This window comes from Tiliqua scincoides, chromosome 1 (genome assembly GCF_035046505.1).
Source record: "Tiliqua scincoides isolate rTilSci1 chromosome 1, rTilSci1.hap2, whole genome shotgun sequence".
Classification (NCBI taxonomy): Eukaryota; Metazoa; Chordata; class Lepidosauria; order Squamata; family Scincidae; genus Tiliqua; species Tiliqua scincoides.
This window is the reverse complement of record NC_089821.1, coordinates 96340405-96361307: the sequence shown is the minus strand read 5'-3', so window position 1 is coordinate 96361307 and position 20903 is coordinate 96340405. Positions and strand designations below refer to the sequence as shown.

At 41.0% G+C, this 20903-nt stretch overlaps 1 protein-coding gene across 7 annotated transcripts in view; it reads right to left on the bottom strand.

Moving 5' to 3' along the window:
* The window catches only part of GALNT13 (polypeptide N-acetylgalactosaminyltransferase 13), a 226074-nt gene that overhangs the window by 192993 nt on the left and 12178 nt on the right, over positions 1–20903 (bottom strand). The window contains exon 3 of one of the 7 annotated variants that reach the window (XM_066633863.1): positions 950–964. The exons of the other annotated variants lie outside the window; for them this stretch is intronic. Coding sequence (XP_066489960.1) covers positions 950–964 — 15 coding nt within the window. The remainder of the gene's footprint in view (positions 1–949; positions 965–20903) is intronic. 7 annotated transcript variants of the gene reach the window in all.

The window sequence follows — 20903 nt, the reverse complement described above, 5'->3', positions numbered from 1 at the left end:
ATGCTTCTGCATTTCCTTTTGTAGTCCTTATTGTAATGGGGCTGAAGAGAATTCTGTTATCTTTTCATCCCTCAACTCACCCAGTTCTCCAGGCCAAACTACACACTGTGAATGACATGTTTCAGCTGCATTTGTTTTCTTTGTTTGTTCTTAAAATAGTGTTCAGAGCACAGCAAACCCACAGCACAATGTTGAAAGTATCTTTCAGAACTAGCACAGGAAAGAGGGCATGATTCCAGTCAGCAGAGGCAAAGCAATAAAGCCCCTTTTCCCCACTGTGCTTTCACTGCTACTAAACAAAACAAAATAAGACAAGCTATACATTACACACAACATATAGTTTGGCCCAAAGGAAACTGATGCCTTAACTTCTTCTCTCATCAGAAAATAGAGGCATATTGAGATCTCAGATTCTATAAACTCTTAATATACCAAATAAATTTGGGTTTTGAAGAGATCCTAAGGGATGGGTAACTACTCGCTGCAACCCTCAGGCAGGGAGAAATCAAGACATTGCCCACAAAGAATAATGTAGCTGGGGGGGGTGCACAGCAAGTATTTCTTGCGACGCAATGCACCATGTAAGCAGCTTCTTCCACTCACTGTTGGAGCCCCAATAGCTCAGCAACAGGTTTTGTCAAGAGTCTGCATGTCACTGCCCTAGATGGCTTAAATGACGAGTGGGAGGGACCACTTACAAGGCACACTGTATCGCCTGTAATACTTACCGTGCTGCCTGCCCTGGCTATGCTACTGCCCACAGTTTGACACCTACAACAGGGGTGTCAAACTCGTTTCATATAGTGGACCAAATAGCATTCATGGCCCTCCTCTGTCTGGTTTCCTTAACCTAAGATCGAGGCAGCAGAGAGAACCCCCACCCATTCAACTGCCCACTTAGGAAATCAATAAGAGAACAGAACCTCTAGCACTGGCCAGTAGGTATTACTCCCCCTTGGGTAGCCTTTGACTTCCCCAATAATATTAGCATACAATGGGTTCTGCATGTTTAAAAGCAAAACAAATTGTTTATGCATTTGCTGGTACAAATTCCACAGTGGGCCAGTGCAACACCCTCTAAAAACTCAGTGTTAATTTAACTTGCACTATGCATAATACAAGTCACTCACTTACTGACAGTGCTTTTTTTGTGAAAAAAAAAGGTGCAGGAACTCACAACTTGTTAATCTTTTTATTTATTTATTTATAAACCATTTTTTATTGGAGAAATAAAATATTTTTTATGTGCTTCCCCCCTAAAGATGAACTTACTTCTGAGTAGACATGCATAGGATTGGGCTGTCAATCTCCATATCCCCTTCCCCCTAGCTACTTTTTCTTCACTTGGAGAAAAATACTGTACAGGTGCACTTGTAGCGTGTAGTATGTAGTGTGGCACTACTTTGAGGAGAGGAAGCAGTTAATGGATTCCAAAAAATGGCTTACATGAGTTCCATGTGGTAAAATTACTCTACGCAACTGTGGGAGTAAGAACAAAAAAGGAATTCTTACATGAGAGGGGTCCTTAGGTGCACATAGCAGTAGGGGTCCTACTTTTGCAAACAAGCGATTAAATATGGTTTAATTCAGGTATCAGAATACTCTATGTCTTTGGGAAGTTGCTTGGCATGCAATTGTATGTTCCCTGCTGCCCTGAGCAGCTGCTTTGCATTGCTGGAGAGGAGCTGCAAACGCTGGCTGGCGGACGGCATGCTTGTGGGGGAAGGATGAGGAAGATCTCTGGCAAGGCTGGACAGCATGTTGTACACACGTAGAATCCCTTTCACCTGCCCTTAGCATGTGAAAACGGGTGCAGATATATATCTCTGCCAGGATTAAGAGCCCAATCCTAGATATGTCTACTCTGAAGTAAGTCTCGTTCTAGTCAATGGAGCTTACTCCCAGGAAAGTGCCTAGGATTGCACCCAATCCTATGCATGTCTACTCAGAAGTCCACTTTAGTGAATGGGGCTTACTGTGGATAGGATGGCAGCCTTAGAGTACAATCCTGTGCCTGTCTATTCTGCCTCTGTTTTGCTCCCCGCCCTCCTGGAATGCCTCCAAAGGGGAGGGGCCCCTGCAAAAAGGTGCCGGAACTCCGTCCCCCCGCGTTCCATTAGAAAAAAAGCCCTGCTTACTGATGTGATAAGGTCAGGTAAAGAATATAAGACCGTTCAATCAGAGCTTCACTCAGCTTTCAGGGAAAGGATAGCTTAAGGCACATTACTTTGCAATTTAGAAGATCAGTTCAAGTTACACTAACGATTAAGGCACTGGAGTTCGGAAAAGGTACAATTCTTCTAGTGATCATTTTAAGGTCAGTGCACATACTTCCTTGCCTAACAAGTAAGTTTTTCTGCGTGGTAGAATGGGTAAATGTGTCCTCTACCAAGTATATGAAGTATCACATGAGCTGAGCACTCTACCTACCTGCTCAAATGGTTCAATTCTTCTTTGAAAATAGGGGAATATCCAGGGCTGAGTCACAGACAGTGGTTTCCAGGCTACATATCACTTTATATTAATGAGGGGTGTGCTTTGTCATCCATCATGTAGAAAAGTTCTGAATGAGTGTGCAGACTGGCTGTTTGTCCCATTGCTTTCAATGGGGCTAGGAAGCTGTCAAACAGTGTTTTAGTATTGGAGCACCTAGAATTTGAATGCAACATACCAATTCTTTACCATGGCATTGAACCAGAAACTGTGCCTATATCAACCACTGGGGCAACAGCTGTAAGGCACAGGGCAGGTTTACAAAGAAGGCCTTTGGAGCCCAGACAGCATCAGGATCAAAAATACCCACCCAAAAAAGAAATATCTTATTTCCCCTTTGACTTGCATTATAGAGATGGGATTATTTCGTCAGTCTGTTTTTTAACTGTTCCCAGTACTCCTGAATTCTCACTTAACTAGAAGAAACAATAGAATTAATTCTGGAACAGTGTCACATTTTTTAGTTCCATTAGTTCATTTGCATTCCCCCACCCACCAAACGTAAGTAACCAATGCAGACACACAAAATTATAATACACAAGCATATACACCCCTTGATACAACCACACATATGATTGCATCAAAACTAGTTAACTGCAAGTTCAATATGTGGAGAGAAATTTGGAAGAGGAGGAGTTTGGAAGCATCTCTACTTACATATAGTAATATACCAGCAGCAGTTCAGTCCTTTTGCCACCACAAATATGTGAATGTACAAATCCAACAGGCTTCAGTAATATACTGCATGGTAACCAAACTGCTACCAACAACATGTATATTATCTCTATTTTTTCAATGCTCTATATTTAATAAGTAATGTGAAATTTAAGCTATTTAAAATTTCCCATTCTGCACCGTTAATCAATATTCCATCTTTAATTGGCAAATAAACGATGAAATGAACTGAAAATAATTTCAGTATATATACTGAATAGAACTAAGCTGGATTTTTGGTTCATAAATTAAACCGGTAGTGATGAAGCATGTCAAGAAATGTTAATGCAATATTGAATGCTAGCTTTTATTTTAGCTTTTCTATTTCCCAGTTGCCTTTCTGTCATTGGAAGCACTGTGTCTTTCCTGACACAGCTTATGCATAATGCAATTCCTAATTATCATCCCTGATTTATTTCATTTTACTCCAATAGTAATATGAGGCAGAAAATCAATCCTTTCTTCCTAGTTCTCATAGGCACTAAATGAAAATCCTGAGTAGGCCAATGTAATGTTGCTGCCAGACAAAAAAGGTACAGAAAGATTGAACTTTAAGCTTCTCAACCAAATTACTGTAGAAATCCACATAGCTCTGCTGCTTATTTTGTTCCTGTGTGTATGCACACTATACAGCCTGATAGTTCGGGTTTAATAGTCTGACACTTTCAGTGTTCACAAAGAAGTTGCCCTTTTGACAATGAAAATTTTTTGCTGAAAAAATAGGCAACCTAAGTGAAAAATTTAAAATGTCAATGCAGTTTCAAGGGCAGCAACTTCCTAGCCTTGGCACTGCAAAGTTCCCAGCCAGCTGACAGAGTTGCAGAATCCCTATATACCAGTGGTTCTCAAACTTTTCCAGCTCGTGGCTCCCCTGATCCTTGTGGCCATTGGCCACAGCTCCCCATTACATCACCTCACCTCATTTACCCCCAAAATGAGGATGAAGGTGTTCTAATTATACACTAGAAACAAAAAAAGAAAAAAGAAAACAAGAGGTCAAAACTGCAGCAGAGCTGCCAGTACTCTGAGGCTGCAATCCTAACCACACTTACTCGAGAGTAAGCCCCACTGAACACAAGAGGACTTATTTCTGAGTAGACCTGGTTAGGATTGTGCCCTGAGTTTGTTAGCAGCACCCCTGGAAAGTGATGAAATTTGCTGGGAGAGGGGAAGACTTTGTTTTGTGTGTATCTGCTAATTGCAAACTGATGTTAAACTGAGACCCAGAGACTGTTTCCCTGCAATCCTGAATTCACTTTCCTGGGAGTAAGTCCCATTGAACACAATAGGACTTACTTCTGAGTAGACCTAGCTAGGATTGTGCCTTTTGTCTTACAATAGCAGGCAACATGGGAAGTACCCCTCCCCCAAAAGGAGGCAGAAGGAAAAAGGAGGACGGCTGAAAAGGAATGGGTATTTTTATTTTTCAATCCGTTTTTGGAGACAAAGCTTGACTGATCAAGAGCAGCTTTTTTCTCTGCATCCTTTTTGTTTATATACCTTGCTGATCAGGAAGAAGGACCTACCAATGATGAAGTGAAGAAGAATAGGTAAGAAGTATGTTACTGCCAAGCCAGATGTTAGACATGGGTGCATAAGTGTTATGAAACCCAAACCTTCCTACAAGATAGACAATGGTTGCTGTGGCATGAGAGTGGAGAGTGAAGGCAGATTATGATGGCGGTGATGATGATGGTGAAGAATCACACATAGATAACACCAAAAAAAGGTCATGGAATGTCCTCCAGACATGCTGTGAATCCAGCAGAGACTGATAATCTTCAGGCTTATCCCTTTATTGATTTTACCACATAAACCACTGTGTGAACTACTCTTGCAGAAAAGCAGTATATTATTATTATTATCAGTATTTATATACCGCTTTTCAACTAAAAGTTCACAAAGCAGTTTACAGAGAAAAATCAAATAACTAAATGGCTCCCTGTCCCAAAAGGATTCACAATCTAAAAAGATGCAAATGAATACCAGCAGACAGTCACTAGAACAGACATTGCTGGCGTGAGATGGGCCAATTACTCTCCCCCTGCTAAAAAAAAAAAAAAGGAGCACCCGCTTGAAAAAGTGCCTCTTACCCAATTAGCAGGGGTAAAAAAACATAAATGTAAGTGCAATGGGCCCTCAGTATCTTGCAGATCTGTTCCTGGACCACCACCACTCCCACCCCCCATCCCTTGCAGATATCGATAACCATGGATACTTAAATCCACAAAAGGACAATCTGGCAACCTGAAGAGCCTCTCTGAAGCATCTGAGGACACAACCTCTCCACACCTCTGAATACTTCCCAGGCCCAACCAAAAGGCACATCCAGTTGCGTACTGGACTTCCTTCAGGCCCTCCAGATATGGGCTAGGCACCTGTGTTGAGTCAAAACCAAATACGGAACCCATTGTATTCATTATCATAATGAGACTGAAGCAGTCTCCTCTCATCTCAGGCACTTGACTCTGTGACATTTTGTTCCCCAGGGAAAGCCAGAAAAGAAGGCAGCAGCAAGACAGAGAGTGCAGGGAAGGCCACAAGGCTAATGGGTTTAAACTCAAGTTTAATTTGCTTGCATACTTGTGCATCAGTTTAGTTGTGACTTGTAAACCTATGAATGCACTGTGAGCCTTCTTTTTATACATCTCTCACAGGCTAAGATTTATCAAACTTCAAGGTCAGAATGAATGATAAAGTAGCTGTCATAAGTAGGATTGTAGGTCTGAGAGGATGAGAATCACTTGTATCACTTCCATATAGTACTAAATCACTTAAGGCAAACCCTATTGCAATGAGCAGCCCACCCACATCATGTAGCAGATTGCCACAAGGTGTGCTAATTGCAGTCATTAGGCAGTCAAATTCAGCACTATGTATAGCATATGACTGTAGCTTCAAAGTATGAAATTATGGCTGACAAGAACCTGAAGAGAAGGCTTTATACCACATACATTTGGGATAAGAATAGGTCTGGTCACCAACAGCTGGAATTTTAGAACCACAACACACCAAATACAGGTGCAATGCTGGCATCTGTAGTCAACAGTATCAAAAGACACCCCAAAATCCTTATCTGCTTAGGGGATTTCATTTTAGTAAAAACTGAATCAACTAACAAGGAAGTAAATGATTCTGTAGTGACAGCTAGTGAAAGCAGAGCAGTGGCATCTTCAAAAAACCAGCTACTCCCCTTTAAAATGGCTCTTTGGGCTTTCTCAGGCAGTTCATAATGGAGATAGAGTGTTGGCAGTCCTCTTGAAAATGGCGCTGACACCCCCAATAGCAGATATAAGAGTTGCTGCTGTTAATGCAGATCTCCCCCTGTGTTGTAAAGTAAGGAGAGGTGTGGCATAAGAACATATTTATTGTTTGTTACCATTCTTCAGGGTCTGAAGCTGTACAGCCCAGTCTTGCTTAATAAAAGGACATACAGTGGTGCCTCGCATAACGAAATTAATTCGTTCCGTGAGTCCTTTCGTTATGCAAGTTTTTCGTTTTGCGAAGCGCATTTTCCCATAGGAATGCATTGAAATTTAATTAATGCGTTCCTATGGGCAAGAAAAGTCAGAACAAAGTCAAATTTGGTTTACAAAGTGTTTATTAAGTGCTCTTTAAAGGCATACATACTGTACTGAGGATTTCAAAAACGGGGGGATGCTGGGTGGGGAGCTTGAAGGCTGTAATCCTGTGCACACTTTCCTGGGAGCAAGTACAATGGGACTTACTTACATAAACTGACATGAAGATCCTCCCCTTACTAGGGTGAACGGGGTCATACACTGACATGAAGATCCTCCCCTTACTAGGGTGAACGGGGTCATACACTGACATGAAGATCCTCCCCTTACTAGGGTGGACGGGATCATAAACTGACATGAAGATCTTCCCCTTAAAACAAACCAAAGCAAAACAAAAAAAAATTCGTCTTGCGAAGCACAGGTCATAAAAATTCATTGTGCGAGTTACCAAACTTCGCAAAACGCTTTCGTTCTGCGAGTTTTCGTTATGCGAGATACCACTGTATTCCAGTCTACACTGCAAATTCAGGATAGGTACAGTCACTCCTTGTCTTACACGAGGTTTATGTTTCCAGGTTGGCACATCAAGCCAAAACTGCACACATTCAGAATTACCTTGAAAATCTCTTACATCTGAAAAAATACTACTGTCTCTTTAAAAATTATAAGAGGTAGATGGGAAACAAGACTGAGGAAACTGCAACTTCATTCTGCAATCTCATGTCCATTCTCAGGTACATATTTACTAAGTAAAACAGTGCAGGTGGAATAGCCTGAACTATATAAACTGCTTTTTCTCTTTTTTGCTGCGCACACGTAGATGAATTTGTGTGAGTTCACTGATGAGGGGCAACTGTAATTTCTCCTCACCTCTCTCCCTGTAACCCTTGTAACAACTCCCCTTTCCTTCCAAAATCCTCCATTCACCAGAGTCTGTTTTAAAGATCCCTCTAAACCTCTCCTTTTCTCTGGTTGGGTCACCTCTGGGGGCAGAAACTTGGCCCAGTTGACAGCCCAACTCTTCAGTCTTTCTCTCCCCCACTTTTTCAGTTTAACCCATGCCTGTCCAAATGGAGCTATTTAGAAATACTCTTTCACCCACAACTACCTAGGTTTTGGTGCACTTGATCATATAAGTAAATATTACATTTTCTTTATTTTTCTACATCTCTAAATAAAATCTCTATTCTTTTAGAAAACTTGGAGGTTGTTAGCTCCACTATCCAATGAATGATCTCTAAACAGCCCTGGCTGGAGGTTGAGCTGTCTCCTTGCCTGAAGAGCTAAGCAGGTTTAGCAGACTTGGATGGGAGTCGGATGGGAGACCAAAAGCTGACTGAAGCCACTGGTAGATCTCTGCAGAGGAGTGTGAAAGACTGCAGAGGAGTCAACTGGCAAGGTAACATCTGAGGCTTGATTTGCAGCTGCCTGCAAAACCTTGGAAGGCCAAGAGCAAGCCAGGACGTGACTGAACTATGAAAAGAAACATCTGGAGAAAAGGAGGGCTCTCTCTCTCTCTCTCTCATGGAACAAGACTTGTAAAAACCCCATGCCTATATAAACCACCTTGAATCTATGAGACAAGAGGTATACAAATACTGTAATAAAATAAATAAGTATTGCCTTCCGACCTCTCAAATATAAATTCCTCCAATTTGATTTAATTCTGGGCTGGGCAAACTCAAACCTGAGACTGCATGTGTGTGTATAGACATGTAGTGGCAGACACATGCGTGTATGTATGACAGCAGGATTGGCAACAGGGAGCTAGGCAACAACTGTACAGGCTATAATTGCTAAAATAGGTTTTGTTTCTTTAATTCCAAATAGCAAAAAGTCACAGGAAGATTGATGGACCTGATTTACATCCACCTATGGTGTTAGATATAAATCTAACACCACACTGCAGTTGATATAAAATACAAGTGGCAGGTGAGCAAGTGCGAATATACGAGTTAGGAGGTAAAGAACCTCAAGAAACACCACTGAAGGCATAGTGCACCTTTCCAGGCTGCCTTAAGCCTACTCCTAGCTGGTCCACAAGGGAGCTAACATGCAAATGCCTGGTTTTAAAGGAATGTAAGATTTCAAAAGGGGTCAGACAAGTCACACTTTACTAATGTTTTATACTCCATTACTGGAGTCCTTGCTAGGAGAGTCAATACCTATTTGTTTTCTGATACCTCTAATTGCAATAGCTTTGAACAAATTCAAATTAGGTCAAAATTAGGCACACCAGTCATTGGCTTGAATCCACTAAGGATGTTCTACTCAGCATCTTCTTTTCCTATAGGACAGTGATGAATTCAGCCCGTGAAGCCTCTGGAAGCTACTACTACTATTTGAATTAACCCAATTATTGCAGTGGGATGTATTAAAGTTGACACTAGTCATTGTAAAATCAATAAACCTGAATACTCAAGACAGCATTTAATTAACTTTCAGGGCAATACAACAGCCATCTTGTATTACATGTCCACAGAATTGCGCTTCTTCAGAGGAAAGAAATGGCTGTAAGTAGCAGTGCTGCTATTATCTGACCACAGCTCAAAAATCAAATCCAGCAGGTTCATTATGCCCACCTAGAAAGGGAGAAAATTTATAATCTGCAAGTTCTTCTCTAACTTGGATTAGAATCTGAGCTGAAGAAGAATTAAAGACCTGCCTTCACTGAACACTCAGGTGCTTTTTTCAGTCTCCATGTAAAAACTGTAAAGTACGAAGCATATAAACTCAACCACTAATTATACAAATATAAATTATACAGATTATACTGTAATTGTACAGATATTTAAAAAATTGTGTAATTCAAGAGTGTTTCTTTTCTTTCTTAAAAATCTTACTATTAAAAGCTCTATTTTGTCTTGGTGGGTTCAGAAGTTCTTGTCTAACTGAAACAAGCAGCAGCACAGCAGAGAGAGAGAACGGTCTAACTCAAGCAGTGGTACAGGTACCACCAGTGATACTTGAGGTGGTCTCTTGTGGTACTTGCAGAACTCTGGACACCTGCCAAGCAGCAGCAAAACCAGGAACACAACACAACAAACAGCGGTAGGAAGCTACAAAGCATGCTTTTTCCACACTTGAAAAAGCCGTCCTGTCTACCCTGAGCCTCTTACTGATGTTTGTCATGTCACATCTGGCCTTCCAACCCTGAAGTCAATTATGTCATCACCAGTTACTTCTGGTAGTACTTCGAATAGGTCGACCATGTGAAGTGGTATGGCAGAGGACAGAGGTATGGCTGCTGACAAACACTGAGAAACACTGGTCTAACTGAAAGCTGTACATATCATGAGTTCTGATACTGTTTCAGTAACCCTGAGGGCAGTAACAGGAGGGCTTCAGTATAGGCAGAGACTATCCAGCAAAAAGTTTCAAAGCCCTGACATGTCCACTTGAAGGAGTTGCAGTGACAGAAGAGATCCAAATTGGAGTTAGAGAAGTTGGCTTTTACCTTTTACTATTTACATGGGGGTCACAATGCAGGCACAACATGTAAGGTGTCTATTAAGCTTCTATAAGTACACATTTGTTTCCTTCCATTAGATCTCTCCCAGCCTTGACACATTTGAGAAACCAAGGTTAAAACCCCTACCCTAAAGCAATCAATGCTGCAAGACAGTTTAAAGACCGTTGTTGCTGACAAATGCTAGTGAACTCTGCTCTTATGCTGGCAAATAAAATGTTTTTATAGCAGCTATGCCAAACAAATGGCAGACTCAAGTACATGCTTTCCTATAGCTGCTATCAAAAGGACCAGCAATGCACTGTGTGTATCCAATAAAAGTACACTTTTCAGACTTTAGCTACCTGACCCAGAATAAGGCTTCTTTATGTCAGCCTTTCAGTTTGCTTTGTGACCTTTTAACATTGGACCTTTTAGTGACACATTACTACACTAGGGTATAAGGCAGAAGTTATATTTTTGTACTTGTTTCCTAAACAGCCAATATATTTTACCTTATTTAATATAGTTATATCCCACCATTTTGCCTGACAGTGGGCACCTAAAACAGCCAACAGGGAGATACAATTACTATACAAAAATGTACATTTTGAGGAGTTCCTTATATCTAATGGAGAAGTGAGTGATCTCACATCAGGTACCCACATATCAAGTAGGCTTTTTATTTCTTCTTTATCTTCTCAAATTATCCAAAAACACGAAGGGCCAATGGCTCATCCATGAAATGGTACCAAAACAGGAGCATGAGTGTGCTATGTTTCTCATTTCAACACTTCCACATAACACATGAAGCTGTTCCAATTTAATCTTGCATCCCATTCAAAACCATTATGAAAAACCAGAAGACTCATTTAGACAAAGTGTCAGGGACAGGCACTCAACTTGAGCGACTCATCCAGAAGTGGCACTTGAGTTGCAGGCCTCAAAGATTTGCACTCCACTTGAGTTACTTCTGTCACTGATTTGCAGTTGACTTGCAGCCAGTGACTTTGAAATTTACTCTTATAATAATAATAATAATAATAATAATATACAGTATTTATATACCGCCTTTCTTGGTCTTTATTCAACACTTTATTCAAGGCGGTTTACACAGGCAGGCTTATTAAATCCACGCAGGGATTTTTACAAATTGAAAGAAGGTTCTCTCTTTCAAGAACCACCACATTCAAGATGTTATGCTCCGATCTGGTTTAACATTCTGGCCTCCATCCTCCCACGCTCCGAGCAGATGGAACAGCTCAGCTGCAGCTTGCCAGCTGCTTCAAGGTCGCACGGTGCCGGTGGCCTCGAACTGGCGACCTTGTGGATGTTAATCTTCAGGCAAATGGAGGCTCTACCCTCTAGACCAGACCTCCTGCCCATTATTAGGGGCCATTTGGGCTTTCTTCAAGTCCCTATCTTGATACAATACAGGTCTGTTGTTGCTTATGTTATTTTTCCCTTCACCACTTCCACAGTGCACCACAAGACCTCATGGGCTATTGGAAGCAGGCATTCAGAAGGACAGCAGCAGACATAGTGGGAGAGTAGGTTCCAGGAGGCAGGGGCTAGAGGGGTAGCATAATGAGGGGAGGGCTTTTTTGTTGTTGTTGGCTGCATGAAGCTGTGGGAGGGACCAGAAGGGGCAGGATAGGGGTTCACCTCTTTAATGGCTAATTTTTTTTTTTTTACACTGCACGAGGGAGGAACAAACAAGCAGGAGGTAGGCAAAGGATGAGGGAGAGGGTTCTGTGTGATAGAGAATGAATGGCTTCCAGGATTTTTGCTGCACAAGAGAGGGACAAAAGAGGCAGGCACATGAGGGGGGGGCGATGGTTCTTTGCAATATAAGAAGAACTACTTCAGCTCTTCTGGCACACTTTGAATTCAAAACAGCAGGAGCAACATGGGTTCTTCTTGCCTCTGCTCTCCTGCATGATCCTTGCAAACAAACTTAAATACATCACTAGTGGTGGTATGCCTACAATAGCAGGAGTTACCCAGCATCACCTATAAAAGCCTTTAAAAAAAAATTGCTACCTTAAAAGTCTGTGCAGTTCAACTTCATAGTCGGGTTTTTTCTGCTAAGGCTATGAGATTCGAAGGTGCTTTAGCTCATACCTCTGCATTTCTGGGTGAAGGTAAGCTGAGCAGGGAATTCTCTCAGGGCACGCTGCAGGATGCTGAGCGTAAGGTCACTCATTGGTTTACTGAGTTGAGGCCAAGGAGGGCTGGTTGTTTTTTTTCCTCCTCCTGCTGCACATCAGGTGCTAAGTGGTTCATCTGCACTAGGTTCATCACTTTATTGGGCCCACACACTGTTTTTCTCTGCTACACACTGTGGGTGCAGGCAGTGGCTCATTGAATCTGTGGTTGCGGCTCAGGAAGCATTCGTTTATCAGGGCAGGCAGGCAGTGGAGTCATATTGAATCAATCATTTTTCTGTACTGCTAAATGCAAATAACAGTACAGCTTTTGTTTATGTAAATGGTAAAGGCTTCAGCACATAGCTGATTGGAGTCCAGATGGAATTGGATCATCAGGGGGATGTTAAATTACTACCACCCACATATGTACACATACCAACACCTCCCTTTTTACTGTGAAATTTGGCTCAGAGACTTGAAAGACTTGGACTCTAGTCACTAAGCCTATGACTTGAAACTTGGACTTAGTGACTTCAGCACATCCCTGCAAACAGTCAAAATCCACAAGAAGCAACAAGCCTATATTTGCCATATTTTAATTATTGAATGCTTTTGCCCTCTTGCAGAGATGAGGCTACATGCAGGAAAAGAAATGCACACAGGAGGATGGTTCCTTAGATGAAGCATGTCCACTGATCATGTTGTCTTCAAGGATTCTTTTAATATATTTTTATTCATTTTTGTACATATTGCCAACAAGCAAGCAAGTAGTGTCCACCCCTTTCTGAGCAATGGCATGCAATGTCAGAGTTCTACAAGGCAGAACTGGGTGTCGCCCAGGTCCACTATAAGTATCATGAAAAGAAGTTGTCTTTTACATTCTCACTAAATCTAGGGTGTTTTTTTTCTTTGTTTGTTTGTTTTTAGAAGTAGGATACAGTGAAGGGAAACTGCTGTGAACTTCAGTCAGTTGGGGCCAAGTAGAAATAATCTTGTGAGACTGCTAAGTGGGCAGTGCATTCATTTTCATCTTCTTTGCAGTGATCCCATGGAAAGTATGCATGCCTATTTTGGGTACTGCTTTGCAGTCTCTTCCCTGTTGCATCAAGTATGGTGCATTTGCCACTTAAGGGGAAATGGAGGCCTTCCTGTAATTACAGAATAATGCAGAAGGCATACCTCCAGGAAATGGGAAACAGCAGTATCAGCCAACCCACCTGGGCCTATTCCTGATATCACCTTCCTCCCAAATTGGCTGTTTAGTACATTTGCTTAATTTCAGCTCACTTTATTCACTTGCCCTAAAAACTGCTAAACAATCAGATGAGAGATTCATTCCCAAAACTTTGATCCGCTGTCCCCTTTTACCCCATCCCATACACAGCAATGTGAATTCTCTTGCTACCTATTTGGACAAAATAACCACGCTTCCAAACATTGAAAGAAGCAACCAGAAGAGTTTTATTATACAAGAATATTGTGCCATTTCCTAAGAAAGTGAATCTTCACAAAGCATCGGGGGACTTAACGAGACCTAAGTGAGTCATGACTCCACTGATTTCCATCATGCTTAGAAAGGATTCTCTTAGGATACAGCCTATTGAAGTGGCTTTCTTCTAAGGTAAGCAAAAGAATTCAGGAAGAGGACAAACAAAATGATGTGCTAAAATATTAATAGGTGAGAACTATAAATCTGAAGATTGATGTATTACTTCTGTGAACATGGGACATATTAAAAACACCCAAGTAATGGTCTAGAATAGGGGTGCCCAAATCCCGGCCCGAGGGGTTGCAGCTCTCAGGGGCTCCCAACCCAGCCCTGGGGGAGCTCCAAGTCTCCAATGAGCCGCTGGTCCTCCAGAGACTTGCTAGAGCCCACACTGGCCAGATGCAACTGCTCTCAGCATGAGGTCGACTGTTTGACCTCTCACGTGAGCTGTGGAATGAGGGCTCCTTCCACTACTTGCTGTTTCAGGTCTGTGATGCAGCAGTGGCAGTGAACAAAAGGCTGGTCTTGCTTTGTGCAAGGCCTTTTATAAGCCTTGAGCTTCATTCATTCAAATGTTCCATCTTTTATAAATTCATTTATGTAAATTTATTCAAATTTGAAATGTAAATTAATTTTTCCCTGGCCCCCAACACAGTGTCAGAGATGATGTGACCCTCCTGCCAAAATGTTTGGATGCCCCGGTCTAGAATATTTCCCAATGTTCAACAAATCCTTCAGCTGCAATGTCCAGCTGCAAGAGCTTATGCTACTTTACCCTTTATATTTACCACAAATCATCATCTTGAGCTCTATATTCAAAGAGAAAAGAACATTACAGCATCCTTGTACACAAGCTGCATTTGTTTCAACATTTATTAGTATGCTAGTAATTAGTGTTCTCTCGGCACAGCAAAACAAAAACATGTCACACTAAAATGCAGGCTTCTCATTTTTGCAGCCATCTTTGGAACAATGATCTGGGGGGGGGGGAGGAAGTGAGAAGCTGGTGTTTCAATGAACTATATTCACAGCAGCTCAAGCCAAACACTGCTTATTGCTGCTGGCATTACCAGAAAAGGTAGAGAATGAATACAGACCCCACACTGAATTTGGCAGGGAAGAACACAAAAACTAGTCAGCCTTCTGTGCAAACTGCAGAGTTATCTGACCATGTAAGAATGTGGCTGGCTTAATTAGAGCAAAACATCCTTGCCTCACTGTGTTAGAGTACTGCTGAGCTGAAGGAGGAAAAACACTTGAATAGATAAGCAACAGGGTGCATTAGAAAAAATGCTTTCTACATGCGATGGGTACTATGGGAAGAGGGGTAAAAAACACACTGTTCTTACCTTGCTGAAAAAACATTAACTGTTGCATCACTTGCTACCAACTATATTTCTGATAACCTGATAACACTTTGTTACTATGTATCATTCTTGAGGCTGCTCGTGTGAAAATACAGAACTCTACTGCACAAGTGACAACATTTGTGAAGCATGCAAATGAAAGCCAGTTGTCACAGATGTTGGAATTTTAGTTTTTGAGGGCAAATAGCCTAGCTCTCATATTAGCAAGAAGAGAAAGAGTTGGCAATGATGGTTTGATGCATAGATTTTACTGTTGTAACACATCCTAAAAATGTGTTACATTAAAAGGCAAGATTTTAATATTTAAAATGAACTAATTTCAGTTACCACTGATTGGGCTCTTAGTGTTCAAAGGACAATTCTTCCTTGAAAAGCAAAGCAAAAGTAATAGCTCTTTTAAAACTCCACTGAGGACAATCACTTTTCTTTTCAAAACATTTCTTCTTGACATTTGATAAAATTGAGACAGTCAATTTGGTGATTTCAGGAGTGGTTCGCCTGTTCAAATAGACCTTTTTCCAGATGACCAGATAGTGAATTTGGGAACGATTATCTGGAAAGGGTCATGTGTGGCTTGCATTTTTTCTCTAAAAACAAGATTCATAATTCAAAATGAATTTAGAAACCTAAGGCTGCAATCCTTTACACACTTTCCTGGCAGTAATAAAACAACAGGGCTTTTGAGTAGACATGCATAGGATTGCACTGAAAATCAGGTAACTCAAACTGAAGATTAGGATTACAGTGGGCCGTCCTTATCTTTAGGGGTTTTATCCACCCCTCCCCCACAGATAAGGAATTTGCAGATACTGGAGTCTACTCCAGAAGCTTGCATAATTACTTACCTGGAGCCTCCTCAGTCTTCTCCTGGATAGTGTTATGCCAGCACAGTCCTCTATTGGCTTCTGCAGTCCTCAGAATATCCCACAGAAGACTCCAGAAGCTACTGCCAGTTTTCAGAAGCAAACTGGAAGTTTCAAGAAGCTTCTGCAGGCCATTCTGAGTCCCGCAGATGACACAAAGTGGCCTCCAGCATGGCACAACCTAGGAGAGGTCTCCAGAGATCCACATAAGTAATTACAGGGAGCCTCCAGAAGCACCCATATGAATATCCTGTATCTGTGGATGGTTAAATGTACAGATACAGGACCTGCAAATGCAGAGCACCCACTGTATGTTATCAGCCAAAAAAACTAATATTATTCCAACCAAGGTGCAAGTTAATATAATATAATCAAGGTATAGCCTGTAATCTTTTTCAAGCTTTTATTTTCACTTATCTATTAGTGAATTATATTAATAATATTCTTGGAACCACAGCTAAAAATCAGTCAAACGACTGGCTAAAGGTAAATGATTCCTAAGTACTTTATTACATAAATCTTTCCTCATTTACAGAATATTCTACTTTGATCTAACAAATGTTTTTGTTTCATAAATCCAAAGATGCGAACCCATGCTTATGGAATGAGGAAGCTTCTCTGTTTTTCCTTCTCCAACACCTGGTCTAAGCTGGCCTCACCAAAATTGTCAGATACAATAGATAGCTAAATTGTCCTTAAACTGTCCTCAAACATGGAAGGTATATGAACAAGTAGTTCCTAGAAGCACCTCACTTGTTCACTCTGACTAGCTAGTAAGACTTCTTCTGTTTTACTGAAACTGTAAAGAAGGCCAACCGCTTCAGAAAAATATTCATTGCTAAATACTCCGTTCTTCCTGACGGCAGGGCTCTGTTCTCATCACTCCTATTCAAAAAATGAAATTTGGTAGTCTTCTCGCATACACATACAGACAGGAGGAATTTCTTTTGTGGATAGTCATTTGTAAGTTGGGAGGTCATCATGTGCTTCTAACTAGAGAATAACCAAATTTAGCCTGCAGAGAAACTTACAAAGACATTTACCAAAAAAATACGTCTCCTGTATGCTTTTAAAGCTTTGCAACTCCGATTTTTCCACTTTCATTTTTATTATATGATTAAGGGATCAATAAACAATGCATTTGATAAAAGGTTATACTAGCTATGTTCCAGTAACAAGTGCGTTTCCCAGCTAGTGGATCATTTTCCATAAGCAAATCCTGCACATATTCTACCTGGTGTCGTCTAACTTCCACAACTATACCATGAAATAAGTATTCTCAGGCTCCAAGACCATCTTCCAAGGACATTTCTATAAGAATAAGAACAGATCAGACCACCTTGTCCACTTGCTAGATCAGACCACCTTGTCCACTATTCTATTTCCAACAACCAGCCAGATAAGTCCAGGAAGTCTGCAAGAAGGGAATGAAGAACAGTGGCAGACTTCCCCAGCCCCGCAGCCTGGGGCAAAGGTCCGCAATGGCGGCCCCTGCGGGATGCCACCGTCCCCCTGTGCACAAGTCCATCCCCCTTACCTGGAGCGCACAGTGCCTTGTGTGACTCCAGGACGCATCAGGGAAGCTACCTGAAGGTTCCCCGACTTTCGAGGCTCCCCGCCTGGGGCATCTGCCCCATCAAGTGAATGGAAGGTCTGCCACTGATGAAGACAGCCTTCCCTGGCCAGTGCTTGTACTTCAGCAACTGGTACTTAGAGGGCTTCTGCCTCTCATCTTAGTTTTACAACTGCTGCTAAACATTTAGCTATCGTAACAGCTATTGGTAGATCTTTCCTTCATGAATTGCCTAACTCATTTTAAATGCCATCTATGCCAGATGCCATCACTACATCTTGTGGCAACAAATGCAAGCTAATTCATGTTAACAATGAACATTTCTTTTTACAGTATACAAAAACAATGGTGATATCAAATACAAAGCATAGCCTAATGTATTAATTGCTACTGTTACCACCCACCCCAAGATCCTATTAGGAATAGCTTAAATAAGGCTGCAATCCTATGCACACTTTCCTGGAAGTAAACCCAATTGAACCCAATGGGATCTACTTCAGAGTAAACATGCATAGGATTGTGCTGTAAGACAGCCCTCTTGTTTTGATTGGTTACTTTTCCAATGTTCTATTTACATCTTGGGTAAAAACTTGTTAAAAGAATGAAATTTAAATCAAGTGATGCAACCTGAAGGCCCAAACCCATTTTGATCATCAAAAAAAGTCACCCAAGATGAGGTAGCAATGGTATTATATAGCAATCAGAATATTTAGCAAGCCAATTCATAGCACAGAGTTGGCAGACATTAGACTAGAGTAGTAAATGTCATATTCTTTGATGTCACTGTTCCTTCTACATCCTGAGCTGCTGTTATAAAACAGAGTTTTTAATAAAGCAAAATTAATCTTTCAACAAAATGCCTGCAAGTTCTGGAACACTGCAAAATGCCAGCTGTAATTTTTTCATATTAACTGGTGTTTTCCATACCACCAAGATATTCTGTACAACCCAGATCCCCCAAAGGATCAAGATTGTCTCCAGAAAATGAATGCTTATGTGAGCTATACATTCGCTCATGTCTTGGATTGCAAAACCTGACACGCAAAAGCTTTTCACTCTGATATGTATAAAGAGCCTAACAGTGCAATCATATACATGTCCACTCAGAAGGAAGGCCCATTGTGTTTAATGGGACTTGCTCTCAGGTCATTGTTTACAGGATTACAGCCTTGCACACTTACCTGGGAATAAATCCCACTAAACAGACTAGGACTTACTTCTGAGGAGACAGGCACAGACTTGTGCCATAAATATATCTACTGTCATCTCACCTTGAAGCACAGTTCCTGTGACAACATGATTAACATTAAAAACGGCTCCAACTGAAAGGTTTAATATGAGCCACAATGTGTGCTAGCACCAAGCTAGACTACACAAATAACACATGTACCACAGAAACAGTGTATTTATGTTCTATCTGGTGCAAATATTTGACAGTGTTTCCGAGTATAGTTCAAGTGCTGGTTATAGCCTAACCCAGTGTTTCTCAAACTGTGGTTTGGGACCCACTAGGTGGGTTGCGAGCCCATTTCAAGTGGGGTCCCTATTCATTTCAATATTTTATTTTTAGTATATTAGACTTGGTGATACCATGATACGTGACTGCATTTGGGGAAATGTTACAGATTTGTATTTTTAACTGGCTACTCTGTATATGTTTTTAACAATGATAGTCAATGGAACTTGCTTCTGGGTAAGTGTGAATAGAATTGCAGCCCAGGGTTGTTAAAAAATTTTCCTGCTTGATGATGTCACTTCCGGCCACAAGTCACAACACCACTTTCAGTGGATCCCAATAAATTGTGATTCTAAAAAGTGGGTCCCAGTGCTAAAAGTTTGACAACTACTGGCTGAACCAGTTTAGGACCTAACTACCCGAAGGATCACCTGACCACATACATAAAGGTCTATTCCCCATGGTCAGCTGATGAGACCCTTCTGCCTGCCACTCAGGACCAGCACAAGATCTCCTAGTGCCTGACACAGCATGCCAAATCCTGCCCCCCACCTAGTGATTTGCCAGCTTCTGCACCTCTAACACTTTAGCCTAGCATTTCTCAACCACTGGTACTCATACCAGCAGTGGTATTTGGAGGTAGTGTTCAGTGGTACCTGCAGTTGACTTTATGAATGGACAGCTGCCATTGTTGGAGTGCAGCTGGTGAAGACGACAAAGGACCTCTTTGTGGTGGCACCTGCTGTTCAGAACCCCCATCCCAAGGTTGGTCCCTTCCCTGTATTCATTTTACCATCTCTTAAAAATGTCTTTTCTGCCAGGTCTTTTGATTTTAGTTTCATTCTGCCAAGTGCTGTTAATTGTTCTGGTCTGGTTTTCATTTGAAGGACTTTTGGTTGATTTGTGGGGGTTGTTGTAACAACTTTATTGGTATTTTGTTCTTGTTTCTATTGTGCATTTTGTTGTATTTTTAGATTGTAAACTGCCTTGTGTCCCTATCATGTGAAAGGGTTTGAAAGGTGAGGTATAACATTTTAAAAGAAATATAAAAATACATTCAGAAGTACTGTAACAGAATTTCTGTTTCTATAATTTCATGGGGAAAATAGCAGCATATAACTTTACATATTCCTTTAAAATGGACAATTCCAAATAAAAAATAGTTTAATGCTAAGAGCCTTCTTAATGTAGGTGTTTGTTTCAGCACAGTAAAGGAGGATTACAATGTTTCATTAAAGTTACATTAAAGTTACATGAGTATACCTATCTATAGCCTCACAGTTTAGACACTATAAACCTAATGTATAATAATCAGATCTGAAATATTGCAGGATGGGAGAGCTTTCTAGGAAGAACTGGTGTGAACATTTGATCACACCTTCCATTGTGGTGGATAATGTTTTCGCTCACTAAAAAGGAAATCAGGGAAATTCTAATACTTGATATTTGGGTATGGTAAACTTCAAGGTCAGTACTTTGCATTCCAGGGTTTCAACTACGGAAACGTAGTTCAATTACACACACATGTGCATGTGGTGTGTGTTCAAATAAGTTACCCTTAGCATATACAAATTCCAGCATTTCTGACATACAAAAATACTCAATTCATTAATGCCTTGAGCAACCAAACAGATCAATATTCCACCAGCTTACTTCAACAGTGCTTACTTACTAAGATGAGTAGAGTTATGTTTTTGTTTCCATCCTTCTAAATGGATCATAAAGTTTTATCAATGGTGTAATAACCACTCTGCAAACCTATCACTTTGTTTCTTAACATTACACTTGTCTAAATTGATAAAATGTTATGAACGTGTTTTCTCCTGAGA